At 37.4% G+C, this 18,533-nt stretch overlaps 1 protein-coding gene across 1 annotated transcript in view; it reads right to left on the bottom strand.

Annotated features, from left to right (window-relative positions):
• Nucleotides 1–1,291: 1,291 nt before the first annotated feature.
• brf1a (BRF1 general transcription factor IIIB subunit a) overlaps nt 1,292–18,533 on the bottom strand; it is a 45,546-nt gene continuing 28,304 nt past the window's right edge. Inside the window, exons 14-20 of the mRNA XM_016533468.1 lie at nt 12,604–12,665; nt 12,249–12,330; nt 12,087–12,142; nt 11,736–11,998; nt 5,022–5,073; nt 3,042–3,201; nt 1,292–1,995 (exon numbers count right to left, since the gene is read on the bottom strand). Of these exons, the coding sequence (XP_016388954.1) occupies nt 1,958–1,995; nt 3,042–3,201; nt 5,022–5,073; nt 11,736–11,998; nt 12,087–12,142; nt 12,249–12,330; nt 12,604–12,665 (713 nt within the window). The 3' untranslated portion in view covers nt 1,292–1,957. The remainder of the gene's footprint in view (nt 1,996–3,041; nt 3,202–5,021; nt 5,074–11,735; nt 11,999–12,086; nt 12,143–12,248; nt 12,331–12,603; nt 12,666–18,533) is intronic.

Below are 18,533 nucleotides of genomic sequence, written 5' to 3'. Positions count from 1 at the left end.
GAGAGTGAGGTCACTTCTAGGGTTTCATCCAGTGGGATCTTACAATTACTACTGCTCATGTTTCTATGCCAACCAAAACATAACAGCCTTGAGCACATTAACCTAAAAACAGATGCTCAACTCTTTCATTGCCTTATTTCCCAGAAAGCTTTAGCCACTGGCAGTGAAGATAGCCTGTCTTAGGTCATAGTGTCGAAGGACTCAAGACAGATTATAACCGGCAGACAAAAATAATACAAATATACAGTGATCACACTTAAAAATAAAGACAGAAGGCGTAATGCATAATGATTGCTCTTTATTTCTTTGCCCATAAATACTGTTTTATTAGTGTTTTATTGTTGCTATTACTGTTTCAAGACCAAACCAACTGACTCCAAATGACACTGGCTCTAATGGTCTACAGAGCAAGATCTGATTAAACTTTAAGACCAAGATAAAACTGTAAACCTGTCCATTTTTTAAATCCTGATGATTGCATACTAAAGATTTGTATTATACATGCAAGAATTCACCAAGACATCAACAAGTATTTATCAATTGTGGATGCCAATATAGAAGTTTGGTCAATATTTTAATCAGAACGGCTCGAGGTTGCCATCCAACCTGAGCTAAATAATCCCAGATAAAGTTAGTATTTTTTATATATATTTTCTAACATTTTAAGATGGTTACCCTGTAACCTGTACTTTTAATTATTAGGATTGGCACCTTTATCAGATTGGGAATGGTTTGGTTTTGCATCAGTAATGTCTGTTGTGTGTATCGTGGCATGATTGATAGAAGAAACCCTTTTCTATCAGAAGGGGGGAAAATGTACTCGTACCTTTTGGTCTGGGAGAGAACAAACTATAAATAAAGTAAAATGTTCTCAAAGAGCACTAACCATACTGAGAATTCAGATATAAGTAATACAATTAAAACACTTTTCTTCCTCATTAACAGACCAATACTAAACTATCAATCTATTATTTCTCTGACATCAGTCCATTTCCAAAACTATCCAACACTGCAAACATTTTTCTTTGAAAAACAAACAAAAAAATTATATATATATTGCATTTTGTAAATGTTCAAAATATTTAACAGTGATAATAAGGTCACGCCAATTACATTTTAACAGCATTTATCTGGAATAAATTAAATTTTTCAAGTATTCTCATTTGGATTGACTTCCAAGTCTCCATAATAAATCAGACAAACAGCCACCATCAAATCAAAAATAATTATATTCTAATCAGGGTACCAACCCATTAAACATTATACTGAAAAAAAAAAAAACTTAGATAATTTAATAATAATAATAATAAAAAAGGCACTAGAAAACCAGCCAAGCAGTGGAACAAAATTTAACACTGTTACTAATCAGATGTTACTAACTGAATACTAAACACAAAGCTACATCTGATTTAAAGAATAACACTTACGGCTCTGAAAATCATCATAATACTATTCCTGGCCTGTATACTGCAATATTTAAAGGCACGTGTACATGCACACATTTGTCCACACAGAGGCCTGAGCCTTGTGTGGGCTAATCGCTTTAGATGTGCAAGATCATATGTCATCATTAGCCTAAAACACACAGTAATGCAGTTAGCTAGCAGGCTTACACACTCCAGAGAGAGAATCATCACTCTCAATCACCGCACACACATCCATTTTCTCTCATACTCCTGTTTGTGTGCTGTGAGTTTAAATGGTGTTTAAGTTACTTAGTGCATATGAGCTCAGATCACGCACCTATGGAAAAGCAAGAATATGGGATCTTTGTTCTTGTTTAGTTGTTCTCCATCCTCTGTAGTGTGTAAAATTCACTATATTTCTTCTCATCTTGCAAACATAAGCATGAACACTAGACTAAATGGAGGTTGCATGTGTGTTTTGGGGTCAGAATAAGCAGCAGGGTAAGTGTTAGTGTGTCCTCTCCACTGGTGCTCCCACAGGCACTCTGGATTCAGAAACCTTCATCATCATCTACTTCATAGCCGTAATCTGTACACAGGAAAGGAGAGGAATGCAGAAAGGTTAGGACAAAACTTAATGCTCTGTTCTAAACTACATAAACTCAAAACACAACCTACATAAACACAAATAGCATAAAATGAAGATGTTTCTGTCAAAAGGAGCCAAAGTTTTCAACCAGGAGTCTGTGAGAATTATATATAAATAGGTTCTTAAATATTCATAATGTAACATTTTTGAATTAACATTTGCTAATGATCTTTTAAGCACATAAAATAGTAAAGGTAATGTTCTTAATGAAAAACAACATTAATACAAAGTTTAATGGAGAAAATCTAACTTTTTTTTATATTGAGAGACTATATTGGGTCAGAAAACGTTGAAAGCCCCTAAAGCAATGTTGTTGTTATTAATTAAAACTAAAACTATTTTTGTTAATTAGAATAAAGCTGAAATAAAATGTGACCCTGGACCACAAAACCAGTCATAAGGGTAAATGTTTTTTTTAAATTGAGATTTATATGAAATTTACAAAATATCTTCATGGAACATGATCTTTACTTAATATCCTAATGATTTTTGGCATAAAAGAAAAATCTATAATTTTGACCAATACAATGTATTTTTGGCTATTGCTACAAATATACCCCAGCGACTTCAGACTGGTTTTGTGGTCCAGGGTCACAAATATAAATATAAGATAACTTTTAACTTTAAAAAAAACTTGAAATGAAATGAAAATTAGAAATGTTGTGTTGGCAACGAACTGATATAAAATAAGCTTAAATACTAAAATTATTAAAATTGAAATTAGAATAAAGCTAAACAGAAACATTTTAAGTAAACGAACAAAAATGACAACAGCACATAAAATTACTAACATTAAAATTAAAATTAAAACTTGACAATATAAAAATAATTAAAATTTAAAAATTTAAATTGCCAATTGAAAATATTAAAATACTATACTAGTGTATAAATAATAATGAAATACCACTGGTCTAAAAGGAATACGTCTTTATGAAAAGTTAAGAATTGATCCAAAGGTGAAGGACAGTCTTTATTTTATCACATACCAGTGCTGCCCATTAACTGCATGGCACTGACACAGTGTTCGTCCTCCTCATCCTCCTCTTCTTCATTTACAGGGTCTTCGTACGCCACAGGTCCACTCTCCATGACAACAGCATTCTGGGTTGGAGCAGCAGGAGTGGCCACTGGGGCACCAAACCCTTTCTGAAGGTAGAGAAGGAATAAGAAAGTCAACATGAAATGACATTCCCAGCTCATTTTGTGTCCATCATCCAAAGCGTTTCCACTTTTTTAATGTTAGTTAGTGTGTAATGTTGCTGTTTGAGCATAAACAATATCTGCAAAGTTACGGCACTGAAAGTTAATGCAAACAGAGATATATATGTCTTTTAAAATTCTGGCAGTTTAATGCCTACAAAAACGGCTCGTAGGGACTACAACGAGCTACTTCCTGGGTTCGTTACATCACAAACCCAGAAATTTACATAAACCCCACCCCCGGGAACATGCAACAAAGGTGACAGGGCCATGTTGCGCGGCTTTAGAGAAGAGGAAGAGTTGTAGCCATGCCGTCGAAACTGTTATTTTCACCCCGCTAACAGGTCTTCTGTGTTCGCCCTTCCTACGGACGCTATACTTCGTGAACAATGGTTAAAATTTATTTTTAATTCTGTTCCTGACAATTACAATCCTACATTCCACCGGAGCACATGCAACTATTGCCCGTAATAGTAATGGGCGTGAAGTTTCCGGACAACGTACAATAAGCGATTAACGAATCACAACACACTGGGCCAGCTAACCAATCTGAGCCCATTGCGTATTTCTGAGGGAGTGGTATCATAGAAACAGGAAGTCAACCAGCCGTTCAAATGACAATGGAGACAGCGGCTTACAATAAAGGTAAAAGATATGAAAAATAAGGTGTTTTTTTTTTTTAAATGAAGCATGAAGACATGTTACACTGCACCCCATAAACACAATCAAGCCAAGAAAAAAAGCAGTCAGCCACCCCTTTAAAACAATTACAAATATGTTTCCTCTTTAGAAAACAAGCATCAATTAATTGTTCACAATAAGATAAAAGACATGTATTAATAAAGTCAAGAGTCCATTTGGATTTGGTGACTTCAACTCAGAAAACACCCTTTACTAACTCTGACTGTGTGCTCCTATTATCATGCTGCTAAAAATGAGGACAACACTTATCATCACAAGTTAGCTTCAGAGTTAGCAACAGATAGGCTTGTTAGTGAATTTATAAACGGTTTATTTTCCTGAGGGACAAAGAGAATACCATCAATCGCAAAGCTTCATTTCCCATTGCCAAGTGATGGCCAGAGGTTGCCTAGTTACCTGAGTATTGACCCCTAGAGGTAGTATATTTGCTCTGGGTTGAAAAGAGCATTGATTATATATTCACACACACACACACACACACACACACACAGAAGTTTAAAAGCAGTAGAAGGAAGACCAGAGACCAAGATAAGACAGACAGATTGACTTAATAACAGAGAAAAACAAGACAGAGGAGAAAAGATCAAGGACTCTGACATACAGAAAGATGAAGCATCATGGAAGACACAGCCGGAGGGAGTGACAGAGCCACTGAAGAGCTCCAGTGGTCTACGGACCAGAACACCAGCCAGGGATCAGTAGGAATCGAGAGAAAAGAGCATGTGTCATCAAGGCCTCCTCAGAGTCCAGGCGTCAGCGGCCCACTTTTCGCTGAAGTCCGAGGCGGTACATTAGCTTACGATATGCTAACTCAAACTGGTGCCTTTGAGTTAGACTGCTGATCTAGAAGCAGCTCGGTGGATCAAAATAATTCTCTTAATTTAGACATGAAAAGGAAAGAGCCGTTTCTAGGCCAACTTAATGCAGTTTTCCCGCACCAGAGATAAACTAAGTGAAGCTCTGGGCCAGAGGGCCATTTGAGGGTTAAGGAAAAGTGGTTTAATATATCCAGAGGCCTGCCAAGGATGTGCTTGTAGGAAGGACGGTGATTTAAATTCACTCACCTGATCGAGGGCCAGCTTCTTAGAGGGCTGCGCACACACCAGGGGCTGTAACCTTGGAGACAGCAAGACAGAAAGAGAGAGACAGTGAAAAAGACATATTATAGATAAGATAATTAAGAGAACATGGCTTATTTTTCAAAAGCTGCGCAGGGATTTTTTTTTTATCTGAATCTTAATCAAAATTTGACAGAAACACAAGGTCAAAACTTACGTACTATCCGGTCCTATAAACTCAGTATACCTCAGCTCTGTTCTTTTCAATTCACTACACTGCTTAAATCACTAACTTATTATAATGCAAATCGTGACACATTATTTAAATTAATTCCCTAAATGTACGTAATTTAAATTCTATCAACCCAGAAAAGCATGAGTTTACAAACCCACAGAGACTCTAAACACCCCCTGCTTCACAATGAAATGTCACTCTGTATATTTAGTAAAAATGTATTCACTGTATTTTTCAAAACCAAAATGCATGAATAACAACAACATTTTTGAATCTAGCACATTTTCATAGGTAGTGGTAGACATGGACAAGTCCCGTCTTGAATTACAGTCTACTTCAAATCTCTCATTGTAAAATTCCCAGTGGAATAAACATGGCAGCTCGAGTGACAACAGGAGGGGGAGATCGAGAGACAGACAGAGAAAGAGGGGGCAGGACAAGCACAGAAGAATCCAGAGACCGTTAACATCTCAGTATTTGCAAGTCAACGTGCAGTGGCACAGTTTAAATAATGAGTTTACTCATTATTCCAACGAATGTAAAATATGTTAATGAGGTATGGATATGATGCACCAAACCCGCAGCATAAATAAACGCTAATCAGAATCATATGATTCTCTTGATAATACATCGGAATATGCAGAAGAGATTCAGCTCTCATGGGAGCAGTTCTCTTTATATAACCACAAGCCGCCCCGAATCTACTCAAACGCACATATTCAACTCAACTCAAACATCTCTCTATAGATAGATAGATAGATAGATATAATGAAACAATAGAAAGATTGAAAGAACGACAGAAAGAAGGATAGAACGATGGATATAACTACAGAAAGAAGGATAGAAAGATTAAGAGAAGGATAGAAAAATGGATAGAATAGAAAGGATTTAGTGAAAAAGACAGAAAGAAGGATATAAGAAAAGAAAGATGGATAGAATGTTAGAAAGGATAAAAATGGATAGAGTAGGAATAAGGAAAGAAAGAAGGATAGAATGATAGAAAGAAGGGCAGAATAATAGAAAGAAGGATAGAAAGATGACAATGACAAAAAAATGATAGAATAGAAAAATAAAGTAAAAAGATGGATGAAATGATAGAAGGATAGAATGAGAAGGATGGATATAACAAAAGATAAAATGATATAACAAAAGATGGATACAATGAAAGGATGAAACAATAGAAAGTAGGATGAAAAGATGGATAGAATGATAGGTAGAACGAGAACGATAGAACGATAGATAGAACAATAGAACGATAGATAGATAGATAGAACGATCGATAGAACGATAGATAGATAGATAGATAGATAGATATAGACAGACAGACACACACAGACTCCTTCAGATTCTCAGTCAGTAAGACAGGCATGTATGGTTGAGACAACCCAGCATACGAGTGTCCTATTGATGCTACAGTGCATTCTGGGATGGGGAGCGGTGCGGTACTTGGCATGAAAACAAGCAGCCAGAGCCAAAACACAGCAACAACATTCTATTCCTGAGAAACAGTCTACACACACACACACGCATTCACATGTGCGTCAAGGGCTGATAAACTGTTCACACCACTGAGTGGGTCAATTATTCAAACACAGAGCACAATAATGATTAGGGGTGGGAATCAGGGACCTGCTGATGCAGTATATTGATATCTGGGTCACAATACAATAATATTGTAATTCTTTGTGGCAGTTATTCAAAACTGTGATATTGTGATTGTGATTTTCTTTCATCTGAATTAACCCTTGGTGCTTTTCAGAATTATACTCAATAGGATTTAGTTTGAACAAAACATTAAGTGTTCCTTCAATAGTTCCAATTTTCTTGTCAAAATCAAAAAGATTTGAGAATATCACTAAAATACTATGAGATTAAATAATATCAAATATCTATTTGATATCTATTTTTTTCCTCTCACCATTAGTAATGATGTGCGCATGACCTCATTCAAGAGTCTTTGGTTTGTGCTTGTGATGACTCCATTGCTTTCTCACAGAACATTATAAATCGTTCAGCATTTACTTTGACCTTCTGCATCACGCTGACCTCAGTGTATGACTAAATGGCTGATGTCAACAGGGCCATTTATTTTATTGAGCTGAAGGTGTATGACACCAGGCTGACACTATTTCCGCTGAGTGCATGAAAGCATGAGCAAACACCGCCTAAGAAGTAGGTGTCTTCATTTCAGAAGCATGCCTTGGTTCCAGGCAAAGATAAGGGTCTCTCTTTTCCTCAAGGATGACGAAAACTTCCTCTCATTTTTGGGTCAATTCAGCCTTGAGAAAAACCCAACTTTCTTTGATCTTGCAGACAGCAGACAGCTTACCTCTCCCTCTCCGTCTCTCTCTCTCTAGAGATGCAGGTTTTCTGCAAGTAAGCTGATTAAGTAAGAAACTTCAAGCCGACAGCAGACAGATCCTCAGAGGAAGTGAGACAGAAGCAAGATAAAGAACGGAAAAAAATGGGAAGAGTGTCTATAACATCTGTCTGAAAGAGCGAGAGGGGGAGACTGTTTAATTACCAGATGTGTGATGGTGTGAGATGGTGTGAATGTCTAGGTGTGAATGTCTAACATGAGATGGTCTCATGTATGGATACAGAGGAAGTGTTGAAAGAACAAAGGACTGCAAAAATAAGCGCAATCCATCTCAGGTTCTTACAAAGCCTTACCGCTAACTCTATTGAAAACCTGTTCATTTCAGCAAAAAATTAACACTGTCTTACACAAACACTCGCACTCTTTGTAGTCTCCATGGTTCCGGATAAATGCTGAGCTGTGGGTATTTGAGAGGACAAGAAAATGACCAGAAAATTTGGGAGGAGTGCGAGGGAGAGAGGGTTAAAACAGCAGGGGGTAATTATACAGGCTATTGCTGGATGACAGAGTGAGAGAATGTGAGAGACTTATTAAATTTAAGGTTCAGAAGCACAGAGGGACGAACAGACCAGCAGATGGGTAGATGTTCAGGTAATTGCGAGATGTCGGGAATATGCTGTAAAAATACAGAAGAGAGACAGAAAAGGGAGGTTGCGTGTCTATGTGTGTGTGTTTGTGTATAACAGTACAGTACACAATACCTCAGTGTGTCACAGAGGGTGGACTGAATGGAATACAATGGCTTTACTGTCAGCAGAACATCATGCACACACACACACACACTGATATGCACTAATTTTGAGTTTCTGTGATAAATTCAGGTTCAGCTGAAATAGGACTGGGAACCTCTTAAGAGAACCTGAAAAAAAAAAAACAGTCGAGTTAGGGTTGTGCAATATATTTTCAATGACTTTGTTGGCAATACAATAATAAGCAACATTGTGAATATCACATTAAAATATGCTTATTTGGCCATTATGTTTACTAATCATTGTGTCAGAGGTCTGTAAATAATAAAACTTTCCAATTCAGTGAACACTAGTTTAATGATTAGTTTGTCCAAAATGTTCATGAAAATTTACTAAATGTTTTTAAATCCATATGTAAATTTGTGTACTATTTATGTATTGTTACATTGTTGTATAAAATAAAAAAAATGATTAAATATATACACACACATTATTTCCAGATGTTTTTCATAACATTCAATATATCTTTTATATATTAAATTTGCAATTTGTTTCAGAATTTTTCAAAACAATATTCAATATATCTTTTATATGTTAAATATTGTTCAATACTGTCACGGCGCGGTTAGGAAAACACCGTGTAAACAGGGGTTTGGGTCCAAGTGCAGGTTTATTAGACTGCAGGGGAAAAAACAAAGTAAAAGCCAAAACAGAAAACACACAGAGCTAAGACTCTGAGACACAGGCAAGGAAGGGAATCTGATGCAATACGGCCACGTAGAGCTTGCATCAGTCCACACATCACAGCTCGTACACAACTACAAACAATTACTAATAATCCGCCCAGAGTGGCGTGGGGAAGGCGCATAAATAGCCCTCAGGATGGGCCACAGCTGTGTGTGAGTGAGTGTGTGCACAGGTGTGTGGAGTCAAGGTAACGGAGTTCAGGATGGGCAACAGCTGTGTGTGTGTGTGAGCACAGGTGTGTGGAGTCAAGGTAACGGGAGGATGGGAAGTGGCGACCTCTGGTGGTGAGAGGGAGAACACCAGACGCCAGACCCTGACAAATACCTAAAAACTATTTTCAATTTATTTTTTGTTAAGCCTTTTATTTTTTAGCTATATTGCCCACCCGAAGAATGAGTCTATAAAAGAATGAATAAAAAATGTAAAAAAGGATGAGTAAAACAAGTCAATGAATAATACAGACACTCTCGTTCAGGTAGACTCCATTCAGTAAACAGACTATAGGCTGTTATGAGTGAGAAAAAAGAGAAAAACTGGGAAAGAGAGAGCGAGCTTGGCATGGTAACAGTGTAATGGCTTTTAAAAGGACGTTTGCTCACCTTTCATTCAGAAAAAAAACATAAAACCTACTTTCAGAATGAATGATTCAACAGATCTATCCTGTTCACTTCAAGAATTCATTCAACAAGAAAACACTACACACAGATAAAACTGGCCACTCAAAGAGAGAGACAGAGAAAAAAGAGAGAGAGGTGCTCATTGTTCCATGATATTGGCCTTGGTGTGTCAGAGACAAACTGAAGGTGGAGCACATTTTCTGTGCAGGGCCACCAAGAGCCTCTCCTTAAAGAGAGAATATATATCCATGACTAATGACAACCTAGAAGGCCTTCAGCCAAAGACTAATAGCATGAATGGAAATGAGTACACAGTAGTACAACACACACATATTTTCCAAAAAGGAGGGTACCAAGGAGTGGGCCGCAGTGGGGCCTCACTTTAAATATGTGCTCTAACCTTTAATGTGTTCCATACCAGCATTTAGAGACCAAATATAAAGCAGAACGGGGTTATTCTGTCTGACCATATGCATGGGACTTTCTCTCTCTCTCACACACACCCACGGTTAATTTAGCCCAGATTGGGCTATTCTTAAGAGACCTGCCCTGTACTCAAGGGCACAAAAGGGTAAAGGACATAAAAAAAGAGAGAGAAACATACATAAGAACCTTTCACACTTGCAGCCCGACCCACAAAGCTCAAGGGATTTTCCATCTGAGGGTCATGAGTGAAATCCTAATTAGCTTTTCCAAGAAAACTGATCTAAAAAAAAAAAATCATCACGCATATGGGAATTTACAGTTTTGATGAGGAATTCAGTACATCTTCATGACTGTGCTGCTACAGAAAGTGTTGTGAAGTGTGGAATCAGATGATAATACCATGGTACTTGGATATGCACTGTGGTCCTGAATAATTCAACTGTTCATACACCACAGTTTTATCATGGTACTCCAAGGTACTTCAACGGAGGGCCACATTATAAATCTCATAAGCAAAATTATATTTTTGAGGACCAAAAACCATGGTAATACCATGATATTATTCTTAAGATGCTATATTAGCAGCAGAAACCAGCATCAACAAGACCATAACCAGTATAACCACAAAAACATGTGATCTGAATGACATGTGTGACTAACGCAGCATGGAAAACGTCAAAGCAGAAAGCATTGCAGCATAATAGGCTAATTTTATTAGACTGCTTGCTGTTACTAAGCTGAAGTAAACCTTGAATCTTTCTTTAACAAAACTATTATTTCAATGATTTATGAAATGAAGACAGACTCTGTATTGCAGATGCACCTTGTTTAAACATTGTAAAATGGTAAAACATAAAATAGTTTTCATTTGAAAAGATATAAAGATAGAATAAGTACAGTTACAATCTTGCACCCTGCCATTGTGTATCCGTAGGTCTATAGTTAGCATAGAGAAGAAAAAGAGCTGAGTTGGTACAGGAAAGAGCCCAAAAATGGGTGTGGGCAAACAAATAAAAATCAGGGTGTATCAATAGGAGTGGATCTGTTTTTAGACTGTCCACATCAACACTCTAAGACACAGGATTACTAGAGGAGAGAACAAACATTCACAACGTTTTTTTATTTTGTATTAAAATAAACCACTTTTTGTGAACACAAAATTTCCCCATACTATGTAATCTGTCTGTCTCATAAGGTTACGTAATGCAACACTATCACAGCCAATCAGAAGATATTTGATGTTTAATTTACAGCTATGCAGAGTGTGTTTTTGGACCAATACAATTTTCTGTGGGAGGGGCAACCCGGGTTGACGCAAAAAAGTAATAGAAACCAAATCAAACAACAAAATGTCTAGTCACTCACTGCAGTTGCGGCTGGTTAGGATAAAAAAACCTTTTATATGGAAGAGATTTTTTCACATCATTCTTGGACAGGATGTGGGGGTTAGACTGTGATGGTGAGATTTTTCTAGGACAGATGGCAAGTTATGTAGTATAAAGGATTTTTTAGAACAGAATGTGTAATTAAAGGTGTGTGGGGGGAAAAAAATCCAAAAAAGCAGGGAGTGAGAGAAAAACAGAAATAAATCAAGACAGAAGAAACCTTTCTCATACAGTTCCATACCTCTTGCCAAAGCTGCTGATAGTTTTGCCAGTCATGGGTGAAGTCAGTTGGGGTTTCCGTTGGCGGGCCACAGGGGTTCTTTTGGCTCCGGCGGAAGCTTCTTCAGTCTGTTGAGTGGGACTTTTTGGGCTGGATTTGTTCAAGTCTTTTAGAACATCGTAGTTTATTTTAGTGGAGATGCGTTTCTGCTCCAACATCTTTTCAATGGCTTCGTCTGCAGTGCTGGCATTGATGGGCTCACGCCTCCGTGCCTTCTTTTTAGGCTTTAAGATGACACAAAAATAAGAAAGTAAACACGTACACATTTGTGACCCTGACAACTGCACCTGCATTTATGATGTGCCTTGTTACCTTCCGCTCTTTATATGTACCCTCCTCCTTTTCCTTTGCTATTCTTTCCTCCTTTTCTGAAGGAAAAAAAAACACTTAGCTTTAACAAAAGTGTTCCAAACTTGATTTAAATGAACCTGTCAAGAGTAAAATGTAGAAATGGGACATTTCAATCTCTTCCACCTTTCTGTTCTTTGAGGTAGTCTGCATTTTGAAGCATCCACAGTTCAGTCTTCACCTTAACTTCCTTCTCATTAAGGATATACTAAGAGAAAAAAAAGAGAAACAATATATAATCCCTCACGTCATGGTGGACGAGCTGAAGAGAGTAAATTGCAACATATCTCATTCCACTCTATTCTAATGCAATCCCATTATTCATTTTTGAATATGAATCTCATCCCAGATTTCAACTTTATAGAACCACAATTATGCTGATTCTCTCAATGGACAAGACTTCAAACATGAGCTTACGTAACTCTCTATTTGCTTTCAAAGCAAATTATCATGTCGTTACCATAATGAGGTCAAAACTCACCCGATCGATCTCGTCCTCGTCGATACCGCTCAGGTCTAACTCACCGTTTTCTGCCTCCACATCTGATGGAGAAAAACAAAGACTGTTCCTAAATATTTAAGATTTTGTTTGTAGATATAAGAACATTACAAGACTGAATAAATTTGTGCACAGATACTTCCCTGTTTAATTATCATATGATCATATTATAATTTATTTTTTAAAATCACTAAATAAAAAAGCACTTAAAATAAAAGTGTTCAAAAAATTAAATTAAATTAAACAAAACATTTGTGTTGTGAATCTCATTCACTGCTTTGGCAAAAGAAAAAGTCTCGCCTTGTGTTTTCTCCACATAATTAAAGTGTATTCAAAGTTTCCCTTTCCTAAGGAGAAACACATGCTGATTATGTGTAATGAAAGCTTCAGCATTTATATTTATGCTGCCATTCAAAAACCATTTCTTTGAGCTAGTTGTTCAATTAGGTTAGTGGACATATACAGAAAATCCCACTACAGTCTAACCTTAAAACCACCACATAAAATGTCCTTCAGCAAAATCACATGGCAAAATAAACTCAAATACATGTTTCTCTGTGGTTTCTGCCCTGTAGCAAATCTTACTGGAAAGTCTACTGGGGCTGCTGGGATCATTATAACAGTGGCTCTACAGTAGCAACTTCCAAGATTATTCTCCCTCCACCTTCCGTCTTTTTCCTCTTTTCCAGGTCCTCCCTTCCCCCAACTTTACTCTTTTCTTTCTGCCTGGAGATTGTTGGCAACGCTTCAGAAGTTCGCTTTATAGAGCATCTCTCTCTCTCTCTCTCTCGCGTGTGTTGTATTGGAAAAGGGGTTAGAGGGGGAAAAGCACAGAAAGAGAGGGAAATTCTGTTCTTCTCGCTTCTGAACGGGGGGCGCTCAATGCCAGTAGATCCCGTGAGCCAAGAAACCTGACCTTCTCTCGTTGATTACATCTGAACACGCAGAGACAAAACACATTTAAACCAACACACACACAGAGTCCTCCAATACCGCACATTAAAACACACTGTGCCATGAGTCACATGTGTGTGATGTGGTGAGAACGTGAATAGCAGAGATTAGTTACAACAGGCAAAATAAAACCGCACCAGAGAGAGACTACCAGGTGCAGCTGGATTCAAGAAAAGAGTAGCTGAATAAAGAGAAGCAAAACTGTAATAAAACCAGCAGTGCAGTCTCTGTCTTTCCCATTAGGCCTAACTTTGTGTTCATGTTCAAATGTTGTTGGGTTTTTTTTGTACCGTCTGTTTTCATTTACTTAGGACATAACCAACTGTGTGCAGCTTGCCAGGAAAGGCATTAACTAAAAATAGCATTTAAAGCGTTCACATGCACAGCCGCACTACCTGAAGACATATGCATATGCATGAGTGTTCGACAGCAGCTGCATGTCAGTCAGACAGCACTTAGGGACCTTATACTGTTAAATATACCTGTAGAAAAAACTGGTAGTGTTACTTTTTGTTCAGTATCAAATTGGTAATGAGTACTGCCACTTAAAGGGCAAGGTTTCTTTTTTTGCTTGAAATTACAATTAATGGGGACTGAAGAATTCAAAAAGGATGCAAAAACACCATAAATGTAGTCTATACAACTCACGCACTATATTTCAAGTCTTCAAGTAGCATGATAATATTAATAGTAATATGATGCTGAATCTCAATCGGCATGAAACAGAAATTGTGATCGTCTTTTCTTAATTATTGTAATACATATCTGAGTGAAATGATCAAGTTTTTAAAGCTTTTTTCAGCAACTGTTCACTGTTAAAAGAAAGGTATGAATATAATCTTCCAAATTTATAATTTTGTGTTGCACAGAAGAAACTGACGTCACACGGTGAGTTAACGATAACAATTTTCATTTCTGAGTGACTGAGGGACATCAACTGTCCCTTTAACCTCACCTGAAAATCAGAGGCAAAAAAAACCCCTGAGAAGCAGAAAAAAGGAGCCAAGTTCAACAAAATTACAGGAGAGAAACAACAAATGACAGACTCCATCTAACACTAATCATTCTCCCTCTTCATCTATTCCCCTGTTCTTCCAATCTAAAAACGTCTCCGTCCTCAGGCTAAATTTCTGAATGGTGTTGTCCACCTAGACATTAGCGTTTCCACGTGCGTTCAGAAAGAGTTCAAAGGCCCCCCTCATCTCCAGAGGTTTCACTGACACCAACACATGTTCAGCGTCAAGCACGGTGTCTGACTAAAGACGTCCTGATATTTCCAGATAGCACCAGACAGACACCTCTTTCTTTCTCTCCCTGGACAATTCTCACTCTTCAGCACATGCAGAAGCTCACCAAACGTAATCATCTGATAATGTCACTCAAACTGACTGGCAGGTCAAAAGAACAAGCACTGAAGCCCAGGGAAAGGAAAAGACGGACAATGGAGATGCAGAGATAAGGAAAGAGAGAGGTAGGGCGGGTTTCTTCTGGAGGTGAAGAGAGCAGACAGGCCCATTAAAAACTGACCCCTACTTACCCCTGTGACTTCCCCAGGGAAACCCCTCGCCCACTCACACACCTGCTACAACAGTCTATATATCGCCCAGAGGCTGGAAAGAGAGAACGAGAGAGAGAAAATGTCAAGAGAAAATATGTGCATGTGCTTTTTTCACACTCTACTGTATATACACAGAGCAAAAATGGGGGAGGGTTAGACAAATTTTCATACAATAACATGAAAATGTAAAAGTAACAGTAGAAAGGAGAAGAGAGAAAAAGATCTGAACAGACTTTATTCTTGAGATTTCCCATTCTCACACGTTCGGTTGCCCTTCAGGTGTTAAATCTAGACAGCAAAACAGCCTCACGGAGGTCCGCACACAGATTTTTCTGTCAGTGCATGTTAACGGAAGAGTGAACTTGTCTATCACACGGATCGGGCCTCCCACAGTCATTTGTTTTTTTCCTCTCCACACATCTGTCAGTCAGTCACTCTTTTATTATGTCATATTTCACACAGATAGCAGCACCCCTGTCGGATGACATCACATCACTGTGTCAGTACTTCACAGTGCATTTCATTAGGAGAAAAAGCAATAAATGAGTGACGAGGATTAAAATGATAAAGAGACTAAATCATACAGCAGGAAAAATAAGGAAACATTATAAACATAAATGTAAACATAAATCTTAAATGTGTCATGTTGAAAACTTCACTAAAACTAGCACAATGTTGCTATGACAACAGTTTCACAGCTTTAAAAAATAGTTTTTTAAAATTAAACTAGTTTAAAGTCAAAACAATGGTTTGGTGATATATTTAATATTATACATTCATGTAGATATTGCTGGAGATTCATGTAGATTTTGATGTTGAAGTCAAATGAAGTTACACTGTGAATATTGCACAGATTTTAATGTGCTTTTCATGAGAGAATTATATGTACAGTACCACTCACAAAAAAAATCTTATTATTATCAATGTTCAACAGTTGTCCTGCTTAACATTTTTGTGGAAACTATTTACATAATACAAAATAGGATGAATAGGAACTTTAAAATAGAATTTAATAGAAATTTCTGACATTTTTGATCAACGTGTCCTTGCTGAATAAAAGTATAAAACAATAAACTATATCTATGTATATATATATATATATATATATAGATAGATATATATATAGATAGATATAGATATAGATACACACACACACCTCAGTACATGTTAACATAAATATCGATATCATCTAAAGGGAGAAAAAAGACGGATCATTTTTTTAGCTATATCACCCAGACCTAGTATTAACACAAAGACCTACAAATGGACACAGCACTTCAAAACCATGTGATCTGTGACATTATTCTAAACACTGTGTTTATGAACATAGTTATAAAGACTAACAAATGCACATCTGTGTGCATTATAAAGGCCTTATGAATGTAAATTACCATCACTTTTGGCCCATCTGTCCTTTACAAACCCCCAACAGCTGTCCATAGGATGTGTTCAAAGCAAACAAGAAGAATAAATGTCACTCACACACATAGTCTGTCTTTCATTCTCCTTTGAAAGGCACCTCTCCCTCCCCTCCTCTCATCTATCTATCTCCTCCCACTTTATCCCTCTTTCCTAGTGTAAATGAACAAGTCTTTTCTCTCCTCCTGCTCTGAAGATCCAGAGAGATTCTGACAGAAGAGAAGAGAAGGGCACGATCCATCCACTTTTTTATGTTAGAGGCAAACAGTGAACAGTAACATTATGCAAAGGGAATAGAAATTAGACAGAAATAAATTTAATAGACTGACTGATCAATAAAAAAAAGAAAAAACAAACATAGAAGCACATTAAAACTAGGGATTCTGGCATCTCCTACTGTGTGGTCAGCAAGGGGGCCAGGGAGGACAGTGAGTGACCATCTGGAGACTGACACTCACTGCTGCAATTCAGAGAATTACACTGCTTACACAGCAGCACCGGATTTCTCTCTCTCTACACACACACACACACACACACACAAAAGGGAAACCGTTCTGACATCCTCACAGAAGAGAACTGACCTTAGAAAAACTGAAAAAAAGAAAAGGTACAAAAAAGAAAGGCAGGATGAGGAGAGGACTGAGACCTTCAAACACCAGTATACAACTTGCTCTCTCTCTCACACAATTTCAGTATCCTTTATTGGCATGGCAAAAACTGTATGTTTATATTGCCAGCATATTTCAAGCATAGCGAAATTGTGAGAAAGTAAACAAAGTATTCAACATAATTAGTATATGTAAAAAAATTATAATTTGACACTCCTTGGTCACTCTTAGCTAACATGCTAAAGCTAGCAGCACCACCAAATGAGAAACACATTGATATGCAGTGTAAAGGGAAGTACAGTAAATCATTTAAAACACAGCTTCTGAGGAAATAAATTAACAGTGTTGAGTAACATAGACAGTAGGAATTGATGAATTAAAATAAAATGGAATAAAAAATCTGCACAGTTGTAAAGCTGAAAGTGCACGATAAATAAAGTTATTGTCTCCCAAAAGAAAAAATCGACTCTGAACAGCCTAAATGAGTCATCAGTAATTCGAATCCCACTTCCGTGATGGCTAAAAGTCAAGGGCTAACACATTTGCATAATGTCTGCCTTTGTTCTATGCTGGCCGGCCGCGAGCAACTTGTAGCATGCTCATGTTGAGAAGACGCTGTGTCCTACGCTGTGAAACTGCTATGGTACAGTGGAAAAAAATAATTTTAACCACTGATACTTTGCAACCTAATCTTTCGGAAGTGAAAATAAAACAAATTCACCTTCACTGTGAAAGTAAATTTGTTTTATTTTCACTTCCGAAAGATTAGGCTGCAAAGTATCAGTGGTTAAAATTTATTTTTTCCACTGTACCATAGCAGTACAACCCCAATCTTTTTTTATGTTCCTGTCATTTTACTGAAGACTGCTTCTCTAATCTCAGGGAATTCAACGCGGGATTCACAAAACACTTGCTCTTGAAAGACGGCTTAGTACCCAATTTATTTGGACCAGCTCGCTCCACTGAATCACAACCTGTAAGTAAGATAAACAACAGATGTTTATATTTTTTATTTAGCGTTCAAAATACGGAACTGGCAATGGGCGTATTGTTTCCGACACGTGCTGTACGTGGTAGACCAATCACAACAGACTGGGCCATCTGACCAATCAGAGCAGAGTAGGCTCACGGAAAGTGAATCTTAGAACTGCTTTGAACGATTTGTTTGAGAATCGTTGGAAAAATGAGTTGATAACTAAATGCATATTTTGAGAAAACTAAAGCATTTTTTGACCTTGAATGCATGTAAACCTACAGTATTGTAGGAGACTCCCAAAGCAATATTAGGAACCTTAAAAATGACATAATAGGGCCACTTTAATTAAACAAGTTACTGTGATAGTTCACCCAGAAATTACAATTCTGTGATAATT

Source organism: Sinocyclocheilus rhinocerous, unplaced genomic scaffold (genome assembly GCF_001515625.1).
Source record: "Sinocyclocheilus rhinocerous isolate Xijiao unplaced genomic scaffold, SAMN03320098_v1.1 scaffold1515, whole genome shotgun sequence".
Lineage (NCBI taxonomy): Eukaryota > Metazoa > Chordata > Actinopteri > Cypriniformes > Cyprinidae > Sinocyclocheilus > Sinocyclocheilus rhinocerous.
Note: the sequence above shows the minus strand (reverse complement) of the source record. Positions and strands in the feature narration are given on the sequence as shown.